Source organism: Equus caballus, chromosome 8, assembly GCF_041296265.1.
Source record: "Equus caballus isolate H_3958 breed thoroughbred chromosome 8, TB-T2T, whole genome shotgun sequence".
In the NCBI taxonomy this organism is placed as follows: Eukaryota; Metazoa; Chordata; class Mammalia; order Perissodactyla; family Equidae; genus Equus; species Equus caballus.
Genome location: NC_091691.1, coordinates 2,502,606 through 2,526,102, shown reverse-complemented (window position 1 = coordinate 2,526,102; position 23,497 = coordinate 2,502,606). Strand labels below are relative to the sequence as shown.

The 23,497-nt window shown below is 62.6% G+C and overlaps 2 protein-coding genes across 4 annotated transcripts; one reads left to right on the top strand and one right to left on the bottom strand.

Moving 5' to 3' along the window:
- Positions 1-336: 336 nt before the first annotated feature.
- Positions 337-17,649, bottom strand: ADORA2A (adenosine A2a receptor). Of its 3 annotated transcripts, none has more exons than XM_023646579.2 (3): positions 17,517-17,649; positions 8,106-8,681; positions 337-2,091 (listed from the first exon to the last, which is right to left on the bottom strand). In XM_023646579.2, the coding sequence occupies exons 2-3, from the start codon at positions 8,435-8,437 to the stop codon at positions 1,185-1,187; spliced, it is 1,239 nt and encodes a 412-aa protein (XP_023502347.1). In that variant the 5' UTR covers positions 8,438-8,681; positions 17,517-17,649; the 3' UTR covers positions 337-1,184.
- LOC138925461 (proline-rich protein 2-like) lies at positions 16,670-17,515 on the top strand. Its single transcript, XM_070275929.1, has one exon. The coding sequence runs from the start codon at positions 16,670-16,672 to the stop codon at positions 17,513-17,515; it is 846 nt and encodes a 281-aa protein (XP_070132030.1).
- Positions 17,650-23,497: the final 5,848 nt, after the last annotated feature.

Below are 23,497 nucleotides of genomic sequence, written 5' to 3'. Positions count from 1 at the left end.
GCCTGGTCCCCAGGCCGAGGGAATGTCCGAGCTGCAGGGGTCAGGGCCTCTGGAGGGAGGCTGGCCGGGAGAGGGCCCACTCCTCCCATAGCCCCTTCGCACAGGGACGCAGGTCTGGGGCTCTGCCTGGGTATCTGGATTCTGGTGCAAGCAGGCGGCCTGTGCCCTTGGAGGATGGGAACCGGGGGAGGCCCCGCCCCCTGGGCAGGCAGGGTGTCTGCCTGCCTGCACGTGTGCACACGCTTTCTCACACATGCCACACACACTTATATATGTGTGCCAGGCCTGGCTACGGAGTAGGGAAAGGAATTCAGACACCACTCTCGGTGGACAAGCTTAAAACACAATGTGGCTCATTTTTATTGTATCTCAGAAAAAAACATTCCCCTCAGAAGGAAAGGCAGTCAGCTAGAGCCTCCACTTGGGCAGCTCTGAGCCGCCCAGGCACACCCCATGCCAGCCAGCCCCAACCTGCTCCCTGAGCCCGCACTCTGGCACCGCTCCATTACAACTTCCTGTCACCAAGCCCAGCTTTGTCACCCCAAGAGGTGGCCTCAGGACTGACGGGTGAGAAGCACATGGCAGCTCACGGCAGCCGGAGAGGGCTGCCTGGGACTCCCTGGCCACTCCTGGTGCCAGGTTAGCAGCAGGACTGACAACAGACCCAGCAGCCAGGGAGGGAAGATAATACAATAAAAAGGATTTCCTCGCGCTTACATTTTCTCCTGGTCAAAAATAGTCAAATGCCACCTCTGGACACAGCAGCTCCCGAACCTGGGAAAGTCTGGGGAGGGTGGTGCGTGTGTGGCGGGGGGCCTTCGGGGCCACTCCCCAGCCTCAGGGCCGGCCAGCCTGCTCCGCCACGGCTGCTCTGCAGAGACCAGGGGGCACTTCTACGTGCTGCTGGAGTCGGGGACCGGGCCTACCCAGCCAAGATGCCCTGGTGCCGCGGCCCTGGCCTCGTGCAGGCCCTCCCAGCATGATGCGTCCACCTCCTTGGATGCCAGACCTTCCTGCTGGACCTCATGCTGCTCCAGCCGGGGCTCCCTTCTCTCAGTCCGCGGCAGGAACTGGCCTCGAGAAGAGTCTCCCGGCACATGCACTCATCTCCCAACGTGAGCGGTTCCTCCAACCAGAAAGAGAAAGGCCCCCTTCCCTTAGGAAGGGGCAGACACGGGGAGTCGTCAGGACACTCCCGCTCCGTCTTGGGCCAGGGGCCCCTCGAGGCCAGGGGACTCTGGGCTCGCCCCATGGAGCTCGTGGCTGAGGAGTTCCACATCTGGGAGGCCTGTGTCTCCAGGGGACTCGCGGGCACTCGCCCGACTCACCAGCCCCAGGGCATAGCCATTGGGCCGCCGCTCAGGATGGGGGGCGCTGCCATTGGGGCACACCCCAGAAGGGTGGCCGTTGAGGCGGAGGCTGACCTGCTCTGCATCGCTGCCATGAGCTGCCAAGGCCCGGGCACTGGTGCCCCCTGCCTTGAAGGGCTCCTGCCGCCTCAGGATGTGACTGCGAATGATCTTGTGGAAGGTGTGGCGGAACTCGCGGATGCGGTAGGCGTAGATGAAGGGGTTCACGACGGAATTGAAGTGGGAGAGGATGATGGCCGGGTACATGAGCCAGAGCGGGGCGTGCGGGCACTCGGGGCAGAAGAAGGTGAAGCAGTTGATGATGTGCAGGGGCAGCCAGCAGAGGGCGAAGAGCCCCACGATGATGGCCAGCGACTTGGCGGCGTGGACCTCCTTCTGCAGCGTGGACCGAGCCCGCTCCCCCGGCAGAGGCTGGGTCTCCATCTGCTTCAGCTGTCGCCGCGCCGCCAGGAAGATGCGCAAGTAGACGCCCAGCATGAGCAGCAGGGGCACCAGAACGCAAGCAAAGAAGTTGTAGTACACCATGTAGTTCATGGGGACCACGTCCTCAAAGAGGCAGGCCACCTGGCCCTCGCCGCAGCCCTGCGACTGGTTCTCGCCCTCCCCCCAGTGATGGCAGTTGTTCCAGCCCAGCATGGGCGTCAGGCCGATGGCGAACGACAGCACCCAGCAGACTGCAATGACGCCCTTGGCCCTCGTGCCGGTCACCAAGCCATTGTATCTGGGGAGAGGAGACCAGCATCAGAGGCCTGAGAAACCAGGGCCAGGCAGGGCCCAGAGTAAGAAACCCAGCGTGGCACTCCGGCCCCCAGTGACTGGGGCTAAGGGCCTGGACCAGTCACTTCCTACCTCCCAGCCTCAGCATCCTCTCTGTTCAGTGCACATCCCAGCCTCGCCTTTTCTCACAGGAGGTGACAGGAGAGCAGGCACCCTGGAGAGGGGAACCACTGCACAGACATTCAGACGATTAATACTAGTATTACCATTAGTCCTGGAACTTAATTAGTTTGGTTTGAGGGAATTAATGAGTGATTTTCTTTCGGGGGAAGTTATCACCTCCGTGTTGCTCTTAGCTGATGCTGGAACAGGTTCCCCTTCAGAGGGGGACTGGGTCGGGGGACGGAACCAGCCAGATCAGACCTGTCGGTGGTTCTCGTGTCTTATGCTCCGTGCTCTTCCTTCCCCACTGGACCTGGGCCCCGGGGCAGGGCTTTCCTGCATCCCTCTCTGCCCTGAGGCATGGACGTACAGTGGATGCCAAGAAAAAACATGCTTTACTTAATTCCAGAATTGGAAGCACCCATAGAAACGATCTAGTCCGTGGGTGACAAACCCAGGGGCCTACAGCTGGCAAACGTGCGAGGCAGGCTGGCAGGGCGCCTCCTCTGTGCGGGGGCCGCTGGCGCCCTCAGCCCCTGGCCTCCGGGCAAGACGTGCACCTGGCGCTGCTGGGCTCCAGCAGGGGCTGGGGAGCGGATTTTCTCCATAAAATCTCCCCTGGTTTCAGTGTTGCCGACTAATTCAAATAAAGAAAACAACAACAAACTTGTGGCCTCTGACCCCTTATCTAGTCTAACCCCCTCATTTTATAGGTGGGGAAACTGAGGCCCAAAGACAGGAAGAGACTTGCTGTAGATGTTCCAGGAGCCCAGAGGCAACTCGGGCCAAGTAGGTCTGTCAGTTCCGAATCTCCATCGACCCTGAATCCCAACAGCGACGGGCAGGCCCTTCCCAGGAGCTCCGCGTGCGCTCCGTGGTGCGGGCGCCTGCAGCAGCACTGGCAGGAAGCGGGTCCTGCACTCACCCATCTCTGCCAGGCCGCAGGCACGCCCGTCTGCCTATCCTGGAGCCCCAAATGCCAAGGCACAGGCTTTGGGTTTTTTCCCCATTTACTACTTACATGGCGCTGGCTCTGCACAGGCACTGTTTCTAGTGCTTTACATGTAGTGATTTATGTAATCTCATTGAACGGGAGGCTATTTCAATGTTGATATTTTTCCTGAGAAAAGTATATCCCTGCCTGGGTTCTAGGGCTGGTCTGTTCCTGTTTAGCCATATTCTGTCACTCTGCCTCTCTGAGCCTCAGTTTCCTCATTTGCAAAATGGGACTAAGACTCCGGGGCCTGTGAGCACTGCTCCACGAGGGCAGAACGTAGAATCCGTGGGTGGGAACAACAGGGAGGCAGACTGTGGCTCAGGGTAAGAAAGAGTTTCTCAGCTGAGCTGTTCACAGCACAAATGGGCTGCCACAGGTAGTGGTGAGCTTCCCGTCATTTGAGGCAATCAAGCAGAAGCAAGCAGTTATAGGCACTGTATATACCCAGTGTGTAGAGGACACTGGAGGCCACCTGCTTTGGGGCTTTTCAAATTGTTCTCCAGCAGCAGCCCCTCCCACCTGCATTCCCAGGCAATCAGGGGAGTGGCAGTGTGGGGAAGAGACGGGCTCAGTGATATGCACTCAATGAACGAGGTGGTGGGGACGTCAGGGCCTGGCCTGAGGGCTTCTGGGGACACGGTCTGAAAATCCCTGGCCTGTCCAATTGTCTGCTTTTACAGACACGGAAACCCAGGAGGGAGAGGCTGCCACTGCATTCTGAAAAGACAGCCCCTTGTGGAGACAGAAACAAACACACATTAAGAGCTCTGGCCTGTGTGTGCAAAGAACCTCTCTGGAAGGATTCCCAACACCGCCCTTCAGCAAGGGAGCTGGAGGTGGGGCAGGCGGGAACGGGGACAATTCTTCACCGTATACCCTTTTGTTCTTTTTTGATGTTTTAGTATGTACAGGCATTACTTATTAAAAAAAAAAAAAACAGATTACTTTTGTTATTCAGGAGAAAACCCTGTGGGCTGAGGGCCCTGGACCCAGGCCCCTGGGGGGCTGGAACAGCATTAGGGCCCAAATGGAACCACAGCCGAGCCGCAGCCTGGCCCAGCATCATCCCCGAGGCTGCCTCGGCCACTCAGACAGCCATATATATCTTGGCCTCCTGGGCTCCAGATGCAGGCTGTCCGGTGGAAGGGTGCTGAGGCTGCCCAGCACCGCTCCGCCATTCCAGGGAGCCCAGAGGCGTCAGAGGAAGCGGCTGCCACATCTGGAAGTGCCTCTGCACGCCTGTGTCCTCCGCTCACAGACTCGGGCTGCCCCTTCCTGGGGGTTCACCCATGTTGGGGGCTCGTCCTATGATCCAAGAATACCCCCCACAATTCCAGGTGGGGCTTCCTGTGCATCTCCTCCTACACCGACGAGAAGGCGGAGCTTTCCCAGCTGTCCAAAGGAGCCATGACCCAAGAATTAGAGAGCCACTGACCCGCGACTGAAACCCAAACTCCCAGGCACGGGCAGGCCTGAGCCAGCCTCACACCCTGCCTCCCACCTGTCCGTCCCTCTCTGTCCTCTCTCCCTGGCCCAGAGCCCACATGCTTTTCCATGAGGCCTTTGCTCAGGCTTGGTCCTTTCCTGTTACACCCGCCTCCAAGCACACACATCCTGTAAGACCCACCCGGCGTCACCTCCTCCAGGGAGCCCTCTCTCCGCATCCTGCCCTCCTTAGAAGCCTGGGCACTCAGGTTTCGTCCCCACGGAGCGATTCACCATGTATGACTTTAGGCCTTTGCACCAACTGCTGCCTGCTACTCGGCCTGTTTCCCAGGGAGAGAGAGCACCCACCAGGGGCTAACGTGAGAGACAGGAGACCATGGTACACAAGTCCCCCCGGAAAAGAAAGCCTTATTTCTCGCCCTGGGTTTGCCCTCCTCTGGGGACACCAAGAGCTCCCATCTCTGCCTCTGGCCAGGCTTCTTTCTCACCAACTTCCTGACTAGGCCCTGCCCTAACTACCAAGGTCCCTGCACTTGGGAAGGAGAACATAGATTTTTCTGAAACTGAATTCATTCATTCTTTTTTTGTGTGTGAGGAAGATTGGCCCTGAGCTAATGTCTGTTGCCAATCTTCCTCTTTTTGTTTGAGGAAGTCTGTTGCTGAGCGAACATCTGTGCCAGTCTTCCTCCATTTTATGTGGGACACTGCCACAACATGGCTTGATGAGCGGTGCTAGCTCCACAATGGGGAGAACCCTGGACTGCCGAAGCAGAGCGCATGAACTTAACCACTACGCCACTGGGCCAGCTCTGAAACGGAATTCTTCAAAAAAAAAAGAAATGAATGGTGAGCGGTGCAGGCTTGGGGCTAGGTGGCCAGGGCATTTGTCAGAGCCTAGACCTTGGAGTAGCCAGATAGAGCTCCTGAGTGGAGCGGACAGGGCAGTAGAGGAGGTGGGACCCCCACTGGCAGGGCAGGGGGCCTGGAGGAGGGGCAGGGGCCCAGAGCCGCCAGTTCTGGCTTCTCATCAGCCTCCTCCAGTGCCCCTCGCGCGCAGCTTGCTGTCAGGAGCTCCCACATGGACACCTTCATGCACCTTGCCCTCCCCGGCCCTCGCTGGCCCAGGGCCCTTAAGGAATAGGACACTGGGGGTACGAAGGGGGTCTGGAGCAGCGTGCAGGGTCCCCGAGTCCATCACATCAGATGGCACTTCTCCTTCCTGCTCTGGCCTCCCCAGGAGTAACGTGAAGGCCAGCCCAGCCGCCCAGGCCACAGGGCCGGATGGGCCGTGAGGATCAAAGGAGATGCTGCCCCCACGTCCTCTGGCAACTGGGACGCCCTCTGCCCGAGAGAGACGAGGAGCATTGTCACCGTGCTCCCTGTCAGGCCCCAGATCCAAGAGCTCCAGCTGAGCCTCCCACAGTCTCAGCAAGCGGAGCACCAACGGCTACACTCTGGGGGGACCTAGGCCCCTCTGGGAGATCATGGGGGTCTGGGCCACAGGTGAGGGGGCGGGAGCCATCAAGGGACCTGGCTCTGAACCTCCAGCCACTCAAGAAAGAGCTGAATCCCCACCGGTCCCATGCTGTCAGCCCTCCTGAGGGCCCTGTCTCTCCCCTTCACTCGCCAGACCCTCCCACCACCTCTGTGAGCTCAGAGGGTCTATCCTCTTTTATAGAAAAGGAAATAGGCCCAGAGAGGGGGAGCTGACTTTCTGTGGTCACACAGCATGTCCCATCCTTCTATATGAGGGAGTCATTCTTTTGACTCTCAGAAAACAGAGACAAGAAAAAGAAGCCAAGGCCCTTTCTTCTGAGACCAGCTGCCTGCTCTCTCCTTAGGATGCTGTCGCCCTTTGAATCATGGAAGAAAGTGAAAGCAAGGCCTCTGTCTCCCTCTGTGTGATCCCGCCAGGGCCAGCCTGGCCCAGCCCATGCTCAGCTGGGCCCCGGAGGTGGATGCCAATCCTTTGCTCTCCAGCCCACTGGGGAGCCCACAGACAGGCTTCTGTGTGCTGAGCTGGCCCTCAGCGAGCCTGGACTCTAGACTCTGCTCTGCCCACTTCGGCTGATCCTCTGTTAGGGCCAGCCAGGGTCCCCTCCTCTTTTGACAAGAGTCCTAGGCCCTGCGAAGATGCAGAGCCTCCTGCAGGGCTCCTCTCCTCCATTTGAGCAGAATGATGAGGGTGCCCACCTCCCCCTAGAGCCTAGGGACAGGTCTGGGAGACAGGGGCCACCCTGCAACCCAGCTCTGCAAAGTCACAGTGGGTGGCAGGCCACGTTTCTTCCCAGGCCCAGGCCCACTCGTCGTGTGGCCCTGAAGGCTGGCTCCCTTCTCTGAGCCTCATTTTTCCATCCGGAAGATGAGAGGAAATGACCTTGAAGGGCCCCCTCGGGTCTGACACTCAGTTTCCATCGGCTCATGGAGCCTGCTCCTCCCCCGCTGGGGCGCCTCAGCCTGCGTGCGGCGCTGTGGCCTGCTCTGCAGGTAGGCACCCCACCTGTCTGGGAGACTCGCCATGGGATGCGGCTGCCCAGTCCTCTGAGACTCCCCTCAGGGCCTGCAGCCGCCCAGGATGTGGGACCCAGCTCTGAGATGGTGGGGAAAGGAGGCCCCCAGGGCCCCCAGCAGACAAAGGCACCTCCTAGGGTGGGTGGAGGGCAAGCTAAGTAAACTCAGCCTCAGGGAAAGTTCTCGTTTACACAATACACGGCTTCATGAAGTCACTTCACAAAGGATTCACCGTGAAAACCCCTTCCACCAGCCATCCCGGAGTGCACAGGCTGTCTCCAAGACTATGAGGCCTTGGTGACCTTAGGAGCACAGAATTTGCATGTAAGTCCAAGTGACTCACTGTGGCATTTGGCCAAGTCACTTCCCCTCTCTGGGTCATTTTCCTAATGTGCAAACTGTGAGGCCAGCCCGGAGGAGCTGGAGGAAGGCGGCAGGCGGGCTTCTCGCTCTGAGGTCCTGTGGTTTCCCGTGATGCTCTGCCCCGCCCCAGCATCGTGCTGTGTAAAGAACAGCCCAGATGCAACTGCCCAGGCCCAGGCCACACATATCTGTCAACAGCCAAAGCACAGTAGGCTCAGTCTCCCGGGGGGTGGGGCCCGGGAGGGCCACAGTGCCCTGTGCCCATGGGGATCAGCTAGATTGGCATGCTTGCTGGCCGCGTGCCAAGCCCTGGGCAGCCCCAGACTGAGCCCGGTGGCCCCGTCCTCAGCTGCACATGCTGACACCACAGACCCACCACAGACACCACCCTGGCCCCAGGCTCACCCTGACCCCGGGTTTACCCTGACCCCGGGCACAGATCAGACCCTGGCACAGCAGCCCTTTCAGAGATGTAAGCGCAGCACGAGGCGTGCGGGGGGAGAGGATGTGGGGCAGCCCCACCCTGCCCACCAGCTCACCGGAGTGGGATGCGGATGGCGATGTAGCGGTCAATGGCGATGGCCAGGAGGCTGAAGATGGAGCTCTGCGTGAGGACCAGCACGAAGCAGGCGATGAAGAGGCAGCCGTGGCAGGCGGCACAGAACCCTGTGCTGATGGTGATGGCGAAGGGGATGGCAAGGACCCCCACAGCGATGTCGGCCGCTGCCAGTGACACCACAAAGTAGTTGGTGACGTTCTGCAGGTTGCTGTTCAGCCACACGGCCCAGCACACCAGCATGTTGCCCAGGATGGCCAGCAGAGCGATGGCCAGCTCCACCATGATGTACACCAAGGAGCCCACGGTGGGCATGGCTGCAGACGGGCAGGGTCAGCAAGGACGCGGGCCAGGCCAGCTCACGGTCCATAGCTGCAGCGCAGCCGGCCCTGCCCAGGCCCCGGAGCCCCCTTCTCACAGGAGCCAAGAGCGTCCGTGCCGGGGAGTGGGGGGCTCCCCAAGGGTTTTTTCACAGCCAACTCCGAGTCTCCAGAAACCAGGCCCTCTCTAGCGGCTCCCGCGGCATCTTGGCTCAGCTCAGCGTCAGCACCCGGGGCACCTGCCAAGGGAGAAGCCTCGTGAGGAGCTGGACCACTGGCAGAGGGGCCCAGCGGAGGCTCCCAGCCCTCCACCAGCTCCCTGCGCCCTCCCCGCAGGCCAGGTGCCAGCCTGAGGACAACCCGCCGGACCGCCTCCCCGCCCCGGACTCAGAGGACCAGGGACCAGGCCCAGTCTCTGTTTTTTTTCTGGGGAGCTTCCAAAGTTCAGTCACTCTCGTCAGTCCCCCATGCTCAGCTTCTCAAGCCTTCTGTGACAGCCCTGCCAGTCTCCTGGGTCCCTGAGCTCACGGCCGCCCCCACGACCCTCCTAGAAAGGCCTGCTCACCTCTCAAGCTCGCCCAGGCCCACCTACCCTCTCTCAGCCTCAGTCTGCTGCATCCCCGAGAGCTCTCCTCGAGAACTACCAGCACCTACCTACGCTGCCCAGTTAAGGCACAGGCCAAGACCCCCAGAGCTCCGATCTGGAAGAACCTGGGGGCTGCCTGGTCCTGTCGCCCAGTGCTGGCAGGTAAGCCCCTTGCCCTTTCTGGTGGGGCTGCACTGGGTGGCGGAGCAGGCACAAAGGGAGCCCGGCCCCTGGCAGCCCCGCCAGCTGACTGTGCTTCTGGGCGGGGCGGCCCCCTCCCCTCCTCCTCCCACAGCTCCCCAGCCTGCTCTTCTGCCTGCCTGATGCCGGGACAGACTGAATTCAGTTGCTGCTGGGCATAAAGCAGGGGGCTCCGCCAGGACTTGCTGAGGGACTGCAGGCACTGGGCCTCAGTTTCCCCATTGATACAGTGAGGAGGCTGGAACCCAGAGAGCCTCTGGGGGTCATTTCAGCTCTCACCCATGATTCTACAAGAAGGAAATAAACAGATTTGAAAGGGTTTCCCCAGAGTCAAAATGCCATAGAAATGTAAGGAATTATTGACCCCCGCAGAAGCAGAAGCAGGAGCAGAGGTCTTGGTCTCCCCCAAACCCCCAGTGTTCCCCCTTGAGCTTGTGAAATGGTCTCCATGCCTCCTGCCAGCCAGGGCCTTTCCCCATCACCTCGGCCCCTACCTTGTCATGCTCACGTGTGCTGCCCAGGCTGGCCCCACGCCAAGTCCACCCCGCTCCAGGCCCAGGTGCTCGTGGGGCCCCAGGCGTGCGTGGCAGCGGCTGCCGCCCGCCCAGGGACCAGAGGCCCCACACTGCCTTTCAGCCACCGCACGTGGGCTCAGGGCCTGCGTCCCCACTCTCTCCTCCAGGACACGAGAGATCCAGCGGGACTGGCATCGCTGGGAGGAGGTTGCTCGGGGTTCCTGGCCATGTTCAAAGGGTTGGGTTCCCTCACCCTGTCCAGACGGTGATGGAGGGCTGCAAAGTGAACCCCAAGTTTCCTTCTAACTCCAATGTGCCTCAGTGGCTGGAGCTAGGCGGGCGTGGGCTGCAGCCACACCCAAGGGGCGTGTTCTGTGCCCACCAGGAGGCTCAGAGTCTAGCGCCAACACCAGGGAGCAGGGGGAGAGAGAAGAGGAGGCCAAGTCCCTGAGAAGCAAAGGGGTTTCCGCGGCCAGTGGCAGGGGCGGCGGGCTTCTGCCAGTTCCGGCAGGGGCCCAGCACCAAGAGCCGTGAACAGGTCCCACCCAGGCCCTGTCACACATGGGGCACCTGCCAGCTGCTCACAAAGCATGTCACTGGCAGAGGCAGGCCAGACCAAGTCTCCGAGTGCCATCCCTGGCCACACAGAGTGTCCCTCTGTGCTCCCAGCCTGCAGCCCAGAGCACAGCTCACCAGGGGCCCCCCAACTGCAGAGGCTGTGTGTCCAGGGTCCTGTCCCCATTCTACAGAAGGGAAATGACAGGCCCAGGCCTGCTTCCACCCTGGGGGCCTCCTAGGCCCAGCAGCAGCAGCAGACCACTGTCCAGTCAGGCCTGGCCAGGCCCAGCGAGCCCCAGGGACCCGCCCTGCCTCCCACCACCAGAGAGCAGCCCACCTTCCTCCTCATGCCTGCTGTCCTTCGTGCCCCGGCAACGGCCTCAATAGGGGAATCTGCACCGAGAAGCACCGCAGCCTCTGCCAGGCTGACCAGCCCAGGCGAGAAGCCTGACTCCACCCCAGAGCATCGTCTGGGGTCAGAGGGCCCTGCCCGGGAGTGGACATGTGGAACCACCAAAGATCCTCCTGACCCGCTGCCCAGAGCCCTGCTGATGGGTCACACTCCAGCACCCGCCTGGGAAGCGGGCTGAGTCCACGAGAGCCGGATGCCAGCGTGGAAGGGCCTTCGAGGGCCTAACCCAGCCCTGTGTGCAGTGCGGCTCTCCCGGCATCCCCAGCGCCTGCCTGTGCACCCCGGTCCGCAGGGTCCCCCCGCCTCCTTCTGTGCTGTGGGCTCCCCTGTCACCCGGTACCAGCGCCCCTCCTGACTAAACCGAAGTCGCCTTTGCTGTCCACCAGGCCTGGGCCCTCCCCGTGTCGCTGGATGCAGTGGAGCCCCTGCCCAGGTCGGCCCTGCAAGGAGCTCAGCGCCTAAAAGCTGCCTCCCTGCCTGTCGGCTCCCCGCTGCCCTTCCAGCAGTGCTCCTGCAGGCTCCCCCAGTCGCCAGCGTGCCCCGGGGCGAGGCTCCCTGGCCCCACAGGCAACCTGGGCACCTGGCAAACCAGACTCTCCCAGCCTGGAGCAGAGCAGGCAGTGGAGTGGGCGGCACCTCGGGGACGACAGGGCGCTGCCTCCCACCCGGCTCCTCTGCCGGAAGGTTGGGGGCTTCCCAGCTGCGGGCCAGCAAATCGGCCCAGGGGTGGGGCGCCACGACTCATGGCCTTTGCCGGAGTGTAAAAGCTCCCGTTATGGCTGATTTCAAGCTACTAATGTGTCACTGACAGGAACTGGGAGTCAAAGCACACAGTCAGCTCACAAGAGCCCGTGCCACTGGGCTCCAGCCACCACGGAGCCACCAGACACTTCGCTCTCCAGGAGCTCTCTGCCCGGACGCCAGCACCCTACTCCAGGCTCTCAAATAGCTGTGCGGCCTGCTTGGGAGCTCGAGAAATGAGGGCGCAGGGGCGCCGGGGGTCAGCTGTAGCCCCAAGAACCCCATTTTACAGCTGAGGAAGCCAAGGCCCAAAGAGGTTAATGACCTCTGCCAGCCTTACCGTGAGCATTAAGGGCGGACCAGAGCAGGGGGAGATGCCCATGCAACCACAGCCACAGGAAGATTTCCCGGGGCCTCCCAGTCCCTCTCTGCTTCTCTCCCTTCAGAGGCCTCCAAGAGCCACAGGAAGGTAGAGGCCCAGGGGGAGGGGGCCAGGGGCGGGGCTGGGATCTGGCAATTTCCTATCCCTCTCCGTCGGCTCTGTCTATCTAATTAATCCTTTAGTCATCTGTTGCTAGCCAGGGAGGGAAATTAAATATTAATAACGTAATACTTCCCTGTGATTGTCCCTTGTTGGGGACAGGGCAGAGGGCAGAAGCTGGCCCATACAAACTAGGGACACAGCTGGGGAACAAGCATGGTGAGTCTTGAAAGGACAACCCCATAGGATTTCCCGCACTCAGACCCAAAACTGCTACTTCTTCTTGCCTTTCTCCTCACCTGCACCAGCCAGACCACTTTAATTAAAACTCTACTTAATCAAAACCCGTGTATTTCCTGGCCCACCTCTGGCTCCTTGTACGTCAGACTAGCGAGGCTTTCTATGCACACGCCCAGATGGCGGCCGTACCGCCCGGAGCCTGCTGGACAGAGGTGCCCGCCAGCTCCCAGACAGGACCCGGCACACCTGCTCCTGGGTGTGGCCGAGGGCCAGGCTCCGAGCCCGTGTAGGGACTTAGACCTGCCGCAGCCGCGGCTTCCAGAACGCCGGCCTGAGAATCCTCCACTACGTTCTCGTAGCACTTGTTTCCCGAACACCTACTCTGTGCCAGGCAGCATCCCAACTGCTGGACCACGGGGAGCTCTGTAAGCAATCGCATCCAAAATATGGAGATTAACTCACTCCAGAACAGGTGAAGGTAATAATCTAAAGATGATTTTCAAAGACATTTAGGATCTTGAAAGAGATAAAGAAAGGAACTGCATCCATAAACAAGAATGAGAACTTAGGGATCGGCTGGCAGAAACAAAATAAGAACAGGCAAATATGGACAAGAAATAATATCGAATCCTGGAAATGGAAAAGAGAGGGGTTGAGAGAGAGAACACAGTCGATGTGGCGCGCTTGAGGTGTGCACACAGTCGAAGTGACAGTCGGGCACCTGAAGACAGCAGGAGGAATTCTCACAGAAACCTCACAGAGACAAGTCTCTGAGGAGATGGTTGAGAGCCACTGAGGGGAGATGGAGACATCAGGCTCGTGGGAGCTCAGTCAGAGAGGAGAGGGCAACAAGCAAAGACGAAACAGCTGGCCAGGCAGCTCGGCTCCTGCGCCCACCACAAGCCCTCCACCGGCTCTGCAAGACCGGCTTGTGGAGGGGCCCAGGCCTGGGCACGAGCCTCCCTGACCCCGGGTCCCACCAAGCCCCTCTCCAAACCCATCCCTCGGAGCAGGGCAGGCGTCTGCTAGTGCTGCCCGGCAGCGAGCCACCACCGAGCACTGGCGCCTCTTCCCTCCCTCCCTGCAGGGTGCCAGCGGCTCCCACTTCAGGAACTTGCTGCAGGTTGGGCCCTCCGTACCCAGTGGTGTCCCCTCCCCCACTGCCCCCTCAGGTGTGCAGCTGCCGCTCTCAGCTCTTTGGGGCAGGATGTGGGCAGGGCAGTGCAGAGAGCCAGCTCCTACACTGAGCCTGGCCCCGGAGGGGCCGCCACATCACCAGACCCCCAGGCTCCCAGGGCCTGCCACCGTTCCCTTCTCCCACGGGGCCCAGAATCCCCCTCCCATCCCCACGTGTCCGGGCCAGATGCCAGAGAGGCTGCAGGCCAACCCCCCCAGCCTGAGGTGGCCACTCACCCCCTCACTGGCCACCACAGCCGACACCCCCTCCAAGGGGCCACTCCTCACACAAAGGTGCTGGCTGCCCACCCTGTGGTGGAAGGAGCCCAGACGGGGTCCCACTCCTGCTCCATCCCACTGTCCCTGAGACCCGGAGCAAGAGGCTTCCCGTCCACACCGCGGTTCCGCAAGTGCACTGCTGGCAGTGGTGAGATGCGTGCTGGGCACCCGCGCCTCCCTCAAGAGAGCCCTCCAATAAGGGGATGACAGGCACTGTGGTGCCTGAAGACGGGAATGCGGGAGCTTCTAGATGGCCCTGAGAACACAGACCTTAGCGGGGCTGGGCTGAGACCCTGGCAGAAGGCTGGCCTGTTGAAGGGGCAGTGCCAGGTCCATGGCCCCAGGGGCGCCCCAGAGGGTGACTATACTGAGGACAGGAAGGAGGTGGGCCTGCTTCTGCGGTCTCTGGGATGAAGGTGTGATGATGCATCCCTGAAGGCTGAAGAGACGGGGCAGGAGGGTGACCAGACTGACTCGGGCACAGCCTATGGGCTGGGCCAGGGGCCACACGGCCATGCCACTGCTCCTCGGCCCCTCAGTGGCCCCTTGTGCACGGCTCATGATTTGCAGAGGCCACTGAGGGGCCGGAGGTGAATGCTTGTACGATGGATGGGCAGACAGACACCAGCCCTGGGGGCCTCTGGGCAGGGACCACAGCCCAGCCACCAGGGGAGGCACCAGAGTGGTGCTGCCCGCCTCTCCATGGCGCACTGAGACAGCCTTTCCTCTAGGTGACAGCTGGCCTGGTGGGAGCAGCAGCAGCAGCAGAGGTGGGAGCCACAGAGAGAGTGCGCCAGCCCCTGCCCAGCAACTTCTAAAACAGGCCTGTCCTGCACAAGGGGGTGTGGGCCCAGAGGAATCTGGAAGGCTTCTCAGAGAAGGGGCCATTGGGCCAGACTTGGAGGATGAGGAGGTGAGGGGAGAGATGGGGAGAGATGCCAGGCAAAGACAACAGCCTGTGCAAGGCTCAGAGGCACGTCAGAGAAGGTCTGAGGGGGCCCTGGAAAGCTGGAGCATCTTGCCTTCCCTGGGCACCCCCCTCGCTGGGCTGGAGCGAGGGGCAGCTGCTCTTCCCCTCCATCCAGACCCTTCTGGCCCTGGCAGGATCCCATGGCTTCCACAGCGCAGGGCCCCTCTGCCACTAAGCTGCCCCTTGCCACCACCCAGAGCCCCCAGGCTCTGTTCAGCCGAGCAGTCTCCTGGGGCGTCTCTCTGCATCCCAGCTCTGAGCTCCTGCCCATTCCCCAATTCCCCTCCTCCATCTGGGGCTGTGCAGACCTTCAGGCTCCCACCCTCAGGCACCGCAACCCCACTGCTCCCTCCAACCTCCAGAACACCGGGCAACCCTCCCTTCCGTGGCTGCCAATGCTTTCCTGGGCCCAGACCTCTTCCCTGGGGGCTGGGACTCGCCGTCCCTTTTGTCAACTCAGCACCTGACTCTGGCAGTCTTCTCAGCATCCCTTGACACACACCCCAAAAGCCCTTCTCAGCCCAGCCTGCACGCCTTTGCCATCCGTCTGGCCATCCTTCCCTCGGCTCTCCCGTGTGCCCATCTGAGTTGTGGCAGACAAGACAGACCCCACAAGACAGTGCGATGGCGGTTGCAGCTCCTCCAGGGTAAGGTGGATTGGAAATGAGGCAGGTGACACGGTAGCAGGAGCTACTGCGGGATCTCAGGTCAGCGCTGAAGCCAGCAGGGGCTGTGGCCCGACGCCGCAGGCACCGCCCAGGGGCACCCAGAGGCCCTGACTTTTGCAGGGTGTGATGCCCTGAAGCCAAGTGCGTGCTCCCAGCCCGACTCTAGTCCACGTGTCCCTCTGCGACAGTGATCCCTTGTGGTGTCCTTCGACCCCACAAATCTAACAGCCTCCCTCCAAGGTTCCCCAGCTCAAGACTGACCCTGACTTGTCCTCTGGTCTGCCTCCCCCGCAGCCCCCCAACCAAGGCCTGCCTTTCATTTACTCTCCACCACAACCCCGGATGTGAAGCATTGCTTTTCTCATCATGCTGGTTTCACAGATGAGAAGGCAGATTCACCGGGGCAGTGACTCGCCCAAGGCCGACTAGGGAGTGAGTCAAGACCAGAACCCAGGTTTGGGCATTGAAATATCTAGTCCATTAGGTTGCCCTTGAAGCCAACCATTGCCCTCTTAGGCTGTGGGCTCCCAGGGGGCAGGATCAGGGTGTGGTCGGGACCTGAACTTCACAGCCCAACATGAGGGAGGCAACATGCAAGCCCCGAAAGGCCAGCCAGGACCAGCCTGGCCCAAAGCCTGTCCCCTGCCAGCCATGTCTGGCCACCCTCAGCCTCCCTGAGGCTGTGAACAGGGAAGTTGGCTTAGCCCAGAAACTGATCTGCACTGAGGGGATGGGGATGGAGGGGCAGTGACCCAAGGGACACGAGGACCTGGGAGAGCCAGGAAGACCCCACAGGGCAAGGGCAGAGCAAGGAGGTGTTGACACCACTGCCAGCGGACAAGCCGCAGTGAGGAGCTCCTGCCATGGACCTGCTGAGACCCCGAGATGGGAGTCTGGTGCACAGGGCAGGGGCTCTCCAGCCCACCCAAGGCCTCCAGAACCAGCCACAGCAGGAGGAACGAGCCTCAGCAGCCCCTGAGCCCACAAGGTCCTCCCTGGCCCACTGCGCTCCAAGAGCTCTCCCTCAAGGGCCCCAGGGCCAGGACATCCAGGGGCAGCCCCGCTGGACATGGAAGTGACATGGTGAGTCTCCGGGAGGGTGCAGAGGCTGGGAACCCACCGGAGCTGGACAGCAGAGGCCCAGGGGAGGGCGGGCTGAGCTCCAAACCAGAGGGGCACACAGGCCTGTGGGTGGAATCGGGCCTGGGTGCTGCCAGCGATGGGGAGGGAGAACCGGCTAAAGGGGGCGGCCTAATGGTCCCTAGATGCCAGCCGCAAGCCCGTCCTGGGGAAGGCCGGGAGGGACACCCACCCTCCCGCTTCTCGCTTCTCCCGCCGCAGAGCCCTCGGCCACCCCCTCCTCCCATTGTACAGTGGGGGGAATTAAAGTCTAAAGCGGGATGGCAGTGCCCGGAACGCAGAGCTCTCTGCTCCTCTGGCCGGTGGCCCCCTCCTTCATCCCTCAGGGCCGTCCTGCGCCAAATCCCTCGAGGGCCGCCACCATTCCCGCCATTCCTACCTCAGTCGCGGGGAGCCCGGCAGGCGGCCAGGGCCGGTCCGAAGCGCGCACCCACCCGCCCGGCCTCGGGCCCCTCCTGCGGTGCTTGGTCCGGCTCCCGCCACCACCGTCCGCAGCACGCGCAGGCGGGCAGACTCCCCTTTCTGGCCGCGCCCGGCGCTGGGGCTGCCGCGGTCCGCGCGCCCCCGGAATGCCGGTTCCGCGGCGGCTCCACCTGTGGGGCCCCGTCCCCGGCTCCCACCCGCCGGGCTGCGCCTCTGCGCCCCCAGCCCAGCCCCGCCGGGCGCGCCCGGAAGGTCGCCGAGTACCCCGGGGCCGGCCGTGCGCCCAGACGCACCGACCGACGGTGCCCGCCCGTTACCTGCGGGTCCGGGCGCCGGCTCCGCGCCCCGCCGCTGGGCCGCCGCTCCCGCGCCCCTTCCCCTCCCGCAAGCCCCGCGCGCCTTCCGGCCGGGCCCGGGGCGGCCAGAGCGTCCGCACGCGGCCCCCGACCGGCTTAGGACGTGCGCCCGCGCCCGGGCCCGCCCTGGCAGCCCCGCCGCCCGCAGGGCTCGGACCCCGGCCCGTGAACTCCTCCCGGGAGGCGGGAAGACGGTCGCAGCGGCGGGGCGCCCCGAAGGGAGGGGACCGAGCCGCCCCTCCCTCCCGGCCCGCAGCCTCCGACGGCCCCCCGCCGCCCGGCCGCCCGCCCGGGACCCTCGGGACCCGCGAGCGGGACCCCGGCTGACCTGCCGCTCGCGCGCCGGCTCCCGCTGTCTCGGCGGCCGCTCGCGCTCCGCTCCGGCCGCTCCGCTCACGGGCTCCCCCTGCAGGCGGCTTCGAGACCCGCGCTGTCCCCGCCCCGCCCCGCCGCGCGGGGAAACCGAGGCCCCGAGGGCGCCAGGGAGGCCGGCGGGGACGCGAGCAGCTGGCCTGCGAGCCTGCCGATACCCACGACGGGGCGAGGCCGCGACAGGCCCGGGCCGCGCCGCCTTCCCCGCCCGCGGCCCCCCAGCGTGCTCTCCGCGCGAGGCTCCCTCAGTCGAGCCACCTCCGCCAGCGCCACACCCCCCTCCCTTCGAGGAGCGCCCGTCCCGCCTGGTGAAGCCTTCCGGCCACAGGCCCGCGCTCTCTCCCCTCCAAGTAAGCCCCCAGGGCTGCCCCTGCTGCTCTGTTCTCCGAAGCTCTGCTGGCCCTCATCACCGCAGCTGGGCTGGGTCCGTACCCCTGTGCCATCTCCTCCCCAATGTCCAGTTGTGACCTAGGAAGTCCCCAGTGCCCGTTCCTCCTCTAATCTCTCCATGGCTCCCCAGTTCTTGAAGGATGAAGTCCAGCCTCCTTACCATGGCATTCAAAGCCCTCAGGGACTCCGCTGCCTGTCCCCAGCCTTGCCCTCCCTTCCTGAGTCTTGCCCCAGGCTGGTGGAGGGAGACGTGGAACCTCAGCTCAACCGACACCTCTAAGAAGTGGGCCCAATTTCCAGTGACCCCTCTGCCTTCCCCGCCCTGACTCTGGGCCAAGGCCCCTCCTATTCTTACCACCTCTAGTGCCATCAGGCCCTATTCCACTCCCCTACTTCTCTGAGCATAGGGAGGGGGAGTCGCCTTCTGTACCACAGACTAACCTGGAGTCTCAGCCCCTTGGGCTGGGAGCCTGTCCGGCCCCTGCCTCCCCAGGCCCACGTTCTGGAGACTTCAAATTGGGAACAACCTCACATCCGGCCCCAGCCCAGCCATACAATCGAATCTGGATGGACTAGGAGTAACGGCAATTCCGCACACAGCAGGATGAGCGTGTCAGCCAGCCATGGTGGCCAAGGTCTTGCGGGAACCGCCGCATGCTTGAACTTCCCAGGGCCGGCGGGGTCGCGGTGAGAGGCCCAAGGCAGAGGGGCTCGCCCAGGGCCAGGCTGGCCCTGAGGGCTGAAGCCAGGGTGGGAGCACGTCTCCCACAGCAGCTCTGCATGCCGGGTGGGCAGGAGGTGAGGGCAGGGCCAAGGGGAGCACAGGCGCTTGGCCAGCACGGATGGCCGTCCTGCTGAGAGCGAGAGCCCACCACCTGCCCGGACTCAGCCTCGGTCGCCTGGCAGCCTCCCGGGCTCCTTCCTGAGCCAAAGCCTGGGAGCCCATCCCCATTCGGCCAGCTCAGCTCCCCAGCCCCTTCCTCCTAATGTCCAGTGGGGCCCCCCGAGGCCAAAGGAGGCAGAGGAGGGCCAGCTGGGAGGGGTTAGGACCCCAACTCAAGAAAAACCTGCAACATCATGGAGAAAGGCACGCATGAGACTATTCAAATTGGGACCATCCCTCTGTCCCCGGATGCCTTTCCCATCTTCAATCTGGCCCCGTCTCCCCCTTAACCCCCCATCCCCAGGCCAGGCCTTTGTTGCGCCTCAGCTGGCTTGCTGTCCTCCCCCTTACTCACCTCCATTGAGGGGGGATGGGGGACCAAAGGAGCCCGCCTCATCCTCCCACGGCCCCTGCTCTCTTAGTGAAGGAGCTCCCTGGCCAGGTGGGGACATTGCCCCCGGGACTGCCGGCTGAGGTCACCCTGGTGCTGTGGCTTCCTGCAGGCTTTGAGGGACCCATTGCCTACCTGTAAAATGGTACCATCTTGTTTCTGCCCTGCCACCTCCTGAATCAGACAAGCGGTATGGGGTGGGGGCGCTGCCTGGCCAGGGAACCCTCCCCCCAGGCCCTTGGCTTCCCACCCGTGCTTCTGGGCCATCTCGGAGCAAACTCCTCCTACAGCAGGGACAAAACGCTCCTGCCCACACCTGTTGGGCCCATATTCATTCAAGTCCTCACCCAACAAACATGCAAGGAACAGCTTGTCTTGAGAGTCACCTGGGGCCCAAAGTGATTATGGGGTTCATGGGGCAGAGATCAACACTCAGCCAATCCCGGGGGTCACTATTGTCCCCTAATCCCTAGCCCCCCCTAATTCTCTCCCCTGCCAATTCCATTCTGGGGCCCAGCACCCTTCCCACTCAGACCTCCCCTCATGTGGCCTGGCTGGCACACACCTGTCCCCACACAGGCTGGGCCCCACAGCTGGGACTGAAGGCTTCATTTCTGCAGCTGGTCCTCAGGGCCAGAGTGCCAGCGCCCTCAGAGTTCACCCCTGGGGCTCAGTGTGGGGGCCCCAGGCCTGGGGTAGCTGTGTCCTCAAGCCAGCGGTGGTCAGGCAGGGCCCTGGAACCCACCCGCCCTCGAGGCAGTGCCAGGTCCCGAGTCCTCCCCTCCTGCCTGTGAGAGCTGCTGCATTGGTCCCGTGTCATCCTGTTCCTTTGTCCAGGTCTCCAGGGAAGCCATTGCCCAGAGACAGCACACACTGGGGACCCTCCAGTTCAGCAATGACAGGAAGCAGGCACAGGGGAGAGCTGTTCACAAACTCTGCCTCTGCCACGGAGCGGACGTGCTCATGGGTGACCCACACTTCTCCTCCAGGCCCCCCTGGGGGACCCTCTGCTGCTGCGCCCCACATGAGGGGCCTGTGCTTCCCCTGCGCCCCACCTCACTCCTCAAGCGTCAGGCCACGGGCGGGGGAGGCCCCTGTCCAGGTCCCTGCACCTGGGAGCCCTGCAGGCCTGAGGCTGGGCACGGGCCCACTGCTCCTCAGCAGGCACAGGGACGGCCCTGGCACCCCCCCTTCTACCTCTGGGCCTCGGTTTCCCTGCAGCCCCAGGCGGGCTTTGAAGGCTATGGCACCCACCCTTCCTTCCGTCCAGGCCCAGGCTCCTCAGGCCAGGCAGCGAGGCCAGCTGGGCTCACTCCTGCTCCAGACTCTGCTCTCAGACTCCCCACCCCGCCCCGCCCCGCCGGCTTTGTTCCTGTCCAGGATGCACCTGGGTGGCCTCTGGCCCCTGACTGTTTGCTCTGGGGCCAGCTGGGCCACATCAGGGAGAAAGAAATGTCAGACCTAGGACAAAGCACCTGGAACCAAGCAGGGCACCCCGAGGTACTCGCCGGCTTCTCCTCCAAAGGGGAGGGGCACCGTACACTTTGGGGCTCTGAACTGAGGAAGTGGGGGGGCCCTCACAGGGCTCCAGTTTATGCTCAGACTAAGGCAGGCCCTGAGCAGCAGAATCACGCCAGAGGAAGTCCCCCGAGCCGCCCACAGCCACGGCAGCCGCAGGAGCAGACCCCACCCCTCTGCCAGCCCAGCCCCCAGAAGATGCTTCAGCCCATGCCAGCTCCTGGGTGTCAAACAGCAACCCTCCTAGGAACCCCGTGCCTCTGAGCTGATCTGAGCATATCGGGTAGATGTGGAAACTGAGGCCTAGACAGGGTGGGGACTTGTCCTGGGCTCCACAGTGGGCAGAGACAGCCCTTTGCATGCCAGGGCCTGACACTCATCACCCTAAGAATGGCCAGACGCCCAGCCACCAGCATGTAGCATCTGCCAGAATATCAAACTGGCCACCCCCTCCCCACTGTCCCTGTGCCCCCAGCCTAATGCCCCTCTCCCCCAGGCACCCCTCTACCCGACCTGACAGAGAGCAGAACGCCTGGTAACCAGGTCCAGGAGGGGCCCTTCTTGGTGTCACCATTTTGCAAAAGTGGAACAGCCCCAGCCCATCACAAGTGCTGGCAGACCTGAGGGGGCCCTGGGTGTCTCGACTGCCCGCCCACAACCTGCTTCCCGCCTGGTAGGTGCTGGTGACGTGCCGTCCTGTGCTCTTCCCGGGCCCTCTGGCTCTGCCTCTTCCTAGGCCTGCAGGCCCCCTCTCGGAACCCCAAATCACACACACTCGGTAATGGAGACGTCCTCCAGGGGCGGCTGGGCCTTCCCTTGCTCAGGCTGTGCCTGCTCACTCTCCACCCGACACCCCAAGCCCCCAGCTCCTGGCCCTTCCCCACACAGCTTGCTCCTCCGCATGCTCACAGCCCGAGGGGGGCCAGCTGGGCCCAGGGGGCCTGGAGCCTTGTCCTCCTGGCCCCAGCCTGCTTCCTGCACAGATGACCAGCTGCGGCCCAGCAGAGTCCTGACCTGCCAGGGTCAGAGCTCCGGCCAGCACTTTCTCAGCAACTCGGGGCCCTGACTAGAATCCACCCCCTCACCCACCTGGCACAGACCACGGTGCCTGCAAGCCCTAGACCCCATATGTCTGCCCTGTCCTCCACGTAAGAGACAACCTCAAACAGAACCCAGGCCAACCTAAGGCTGCAGGAAGTGCAGCCCTGTGAGGCAGGGGCCAGAGAGCTGGCCACTGTGCCACCAGGACACAGCCACCTGGGTCCAGGACCCCAGTCCCAGAAGGCTGTGGATGGAGGGGTGTGGCATCCATTCTGGATTTCTCCTTTCTCCTAGGAAACTCTGTTTTCTTGCTTCCACCCATCAAAGCCACCCCCCAAAGAGGTTCTAGAACCTTCCCTAAGTCAAGGTGGAAGTGATTCCCTTCTCAGAGGTGCTGCCCTGGGACGGGCAGAGCAAGTGCCAAGTTGAGAGAAGCAGCGCCCTTGGGCTGGCCAGGTGTCCCCAGTCGCCGAAGGCCCAGCGGGGCAGAGGAGCCTCGTGGACCCCACAGGCGCTGAGCAGGTTAGGAAGTGGGGCTGCCATGACCGGCAGGAGAGATTGCTTTGGGGAGGGCACCCCCACACCTGAGAGGCAGAGGTAGAGAGGGCTAGTGTCACCCCCACTGCTCCTGTGGCTCCAGAGTCCCAGGTGGAGTCACCCCCCGTCGCTGTGATCAGTGTCCACTAAGCACAGGGCCCTATGTGCCTGTTATAGCGGCCTTGCGCTGCCCACAGCAGAGCAACTCCAGATCCTACAGCGGAGGATACGAGCTGTGTCCAGTGACAGACCAGGCCCCACTGCTGCTGAATGGGGAGTGAGAGCCATGCCTGGTCCTGGCGCAGCCCTGCCCATGCCCAGGCAGGAGACCCAAAGGTGCAGGTGCTGCGCCCTGGAAGCCAGGCCACAGCCGATGGCCACGGCTGTCGGCACTATTTAGGGGGCCTGCGAGCACTCACAGGACACACACCTCACCTCAGGCCAGTGGGCTTCCGGGCCACCCCGGGAATGAGTCAGTTACTGGATGGACCCCTGACCCTGGGGATGGGGTCTGGGGCTGGGGAGGGTGCCCAGGGTCACCCAATATGAAGTAGCAGGCAGCCCCACGGACCCTTCTGCATGTGACACGTGCAACGTGACAAGCTGCAGTGTTGTTCTGGGCTGTGCTCCATGGATTCATAATCATTCCACACGAGATGCACAGCAAAAAAGGCTTGACTGGTTGGTTGCCTTTGAGTGGTATAATTATCGATTTTTTTCTTTCTCTATAGTTTTATATATTCTGAAAATTATCTCCAAGAAGATACATTTCTAAAAAAACCAAAAAACCTCAAAGCGCACCCCCTCCCCCAGAACAGCACGTGTCTGGGCTATGGCTGGGGAACGCCCGGGCTTCCATCCTTGCAGGGCAACTCACACAGTGCTTCTGGAGTCTCAGCACCTGTCACAGAACCTCTGGGCTCCCTTGGGCTGTCCCCCATCTCAGGCCCAGGCAGCTGGCCAAGGCCGGAGCTCTGTGCTGCAGGCTAGGGCGGGACCCCTTCTGACCCCCACTCAGGTCCTTCCCCTACACAGTTCCTGGCCCGTGAGCTAGAGGGAGGGCAGCCAGGGGGACGAAGGCTGGGCCAGGTGTCGCCAGTCCGAGGAGGCGGCGAGGATCCACTACGGGATGTCAGAGGGGCAGCGGGGAGTGCCGAGCTACAAAAGCCAAGCCTGA

Excerpts from the sequence above, each read along its gene's own strand:
- ADORA2A (XM_023646579.2), bottom strand. The coding sequence starts at position 8,437 with ATGCCCACCGTGGGCTCCTTGGTGTACATCATGGTGGAGCTGGCCATC. Across the intron at positions 2,092-8,105 it reads GCCATCCGCATCCCACTCCG|ATACAATGGCTTGGTGACCG; the intron begins GTGAGCTGGTGG and ends TCCTCTCCCCAG.
- LOC138925461 (XM_070275929.1), top strand. The coding sequence starts at position 16,670 with ATGGCAGTGCCCGGAACGCAGAGCTCTCTGCTCCTCTGGCCGGTGGCC.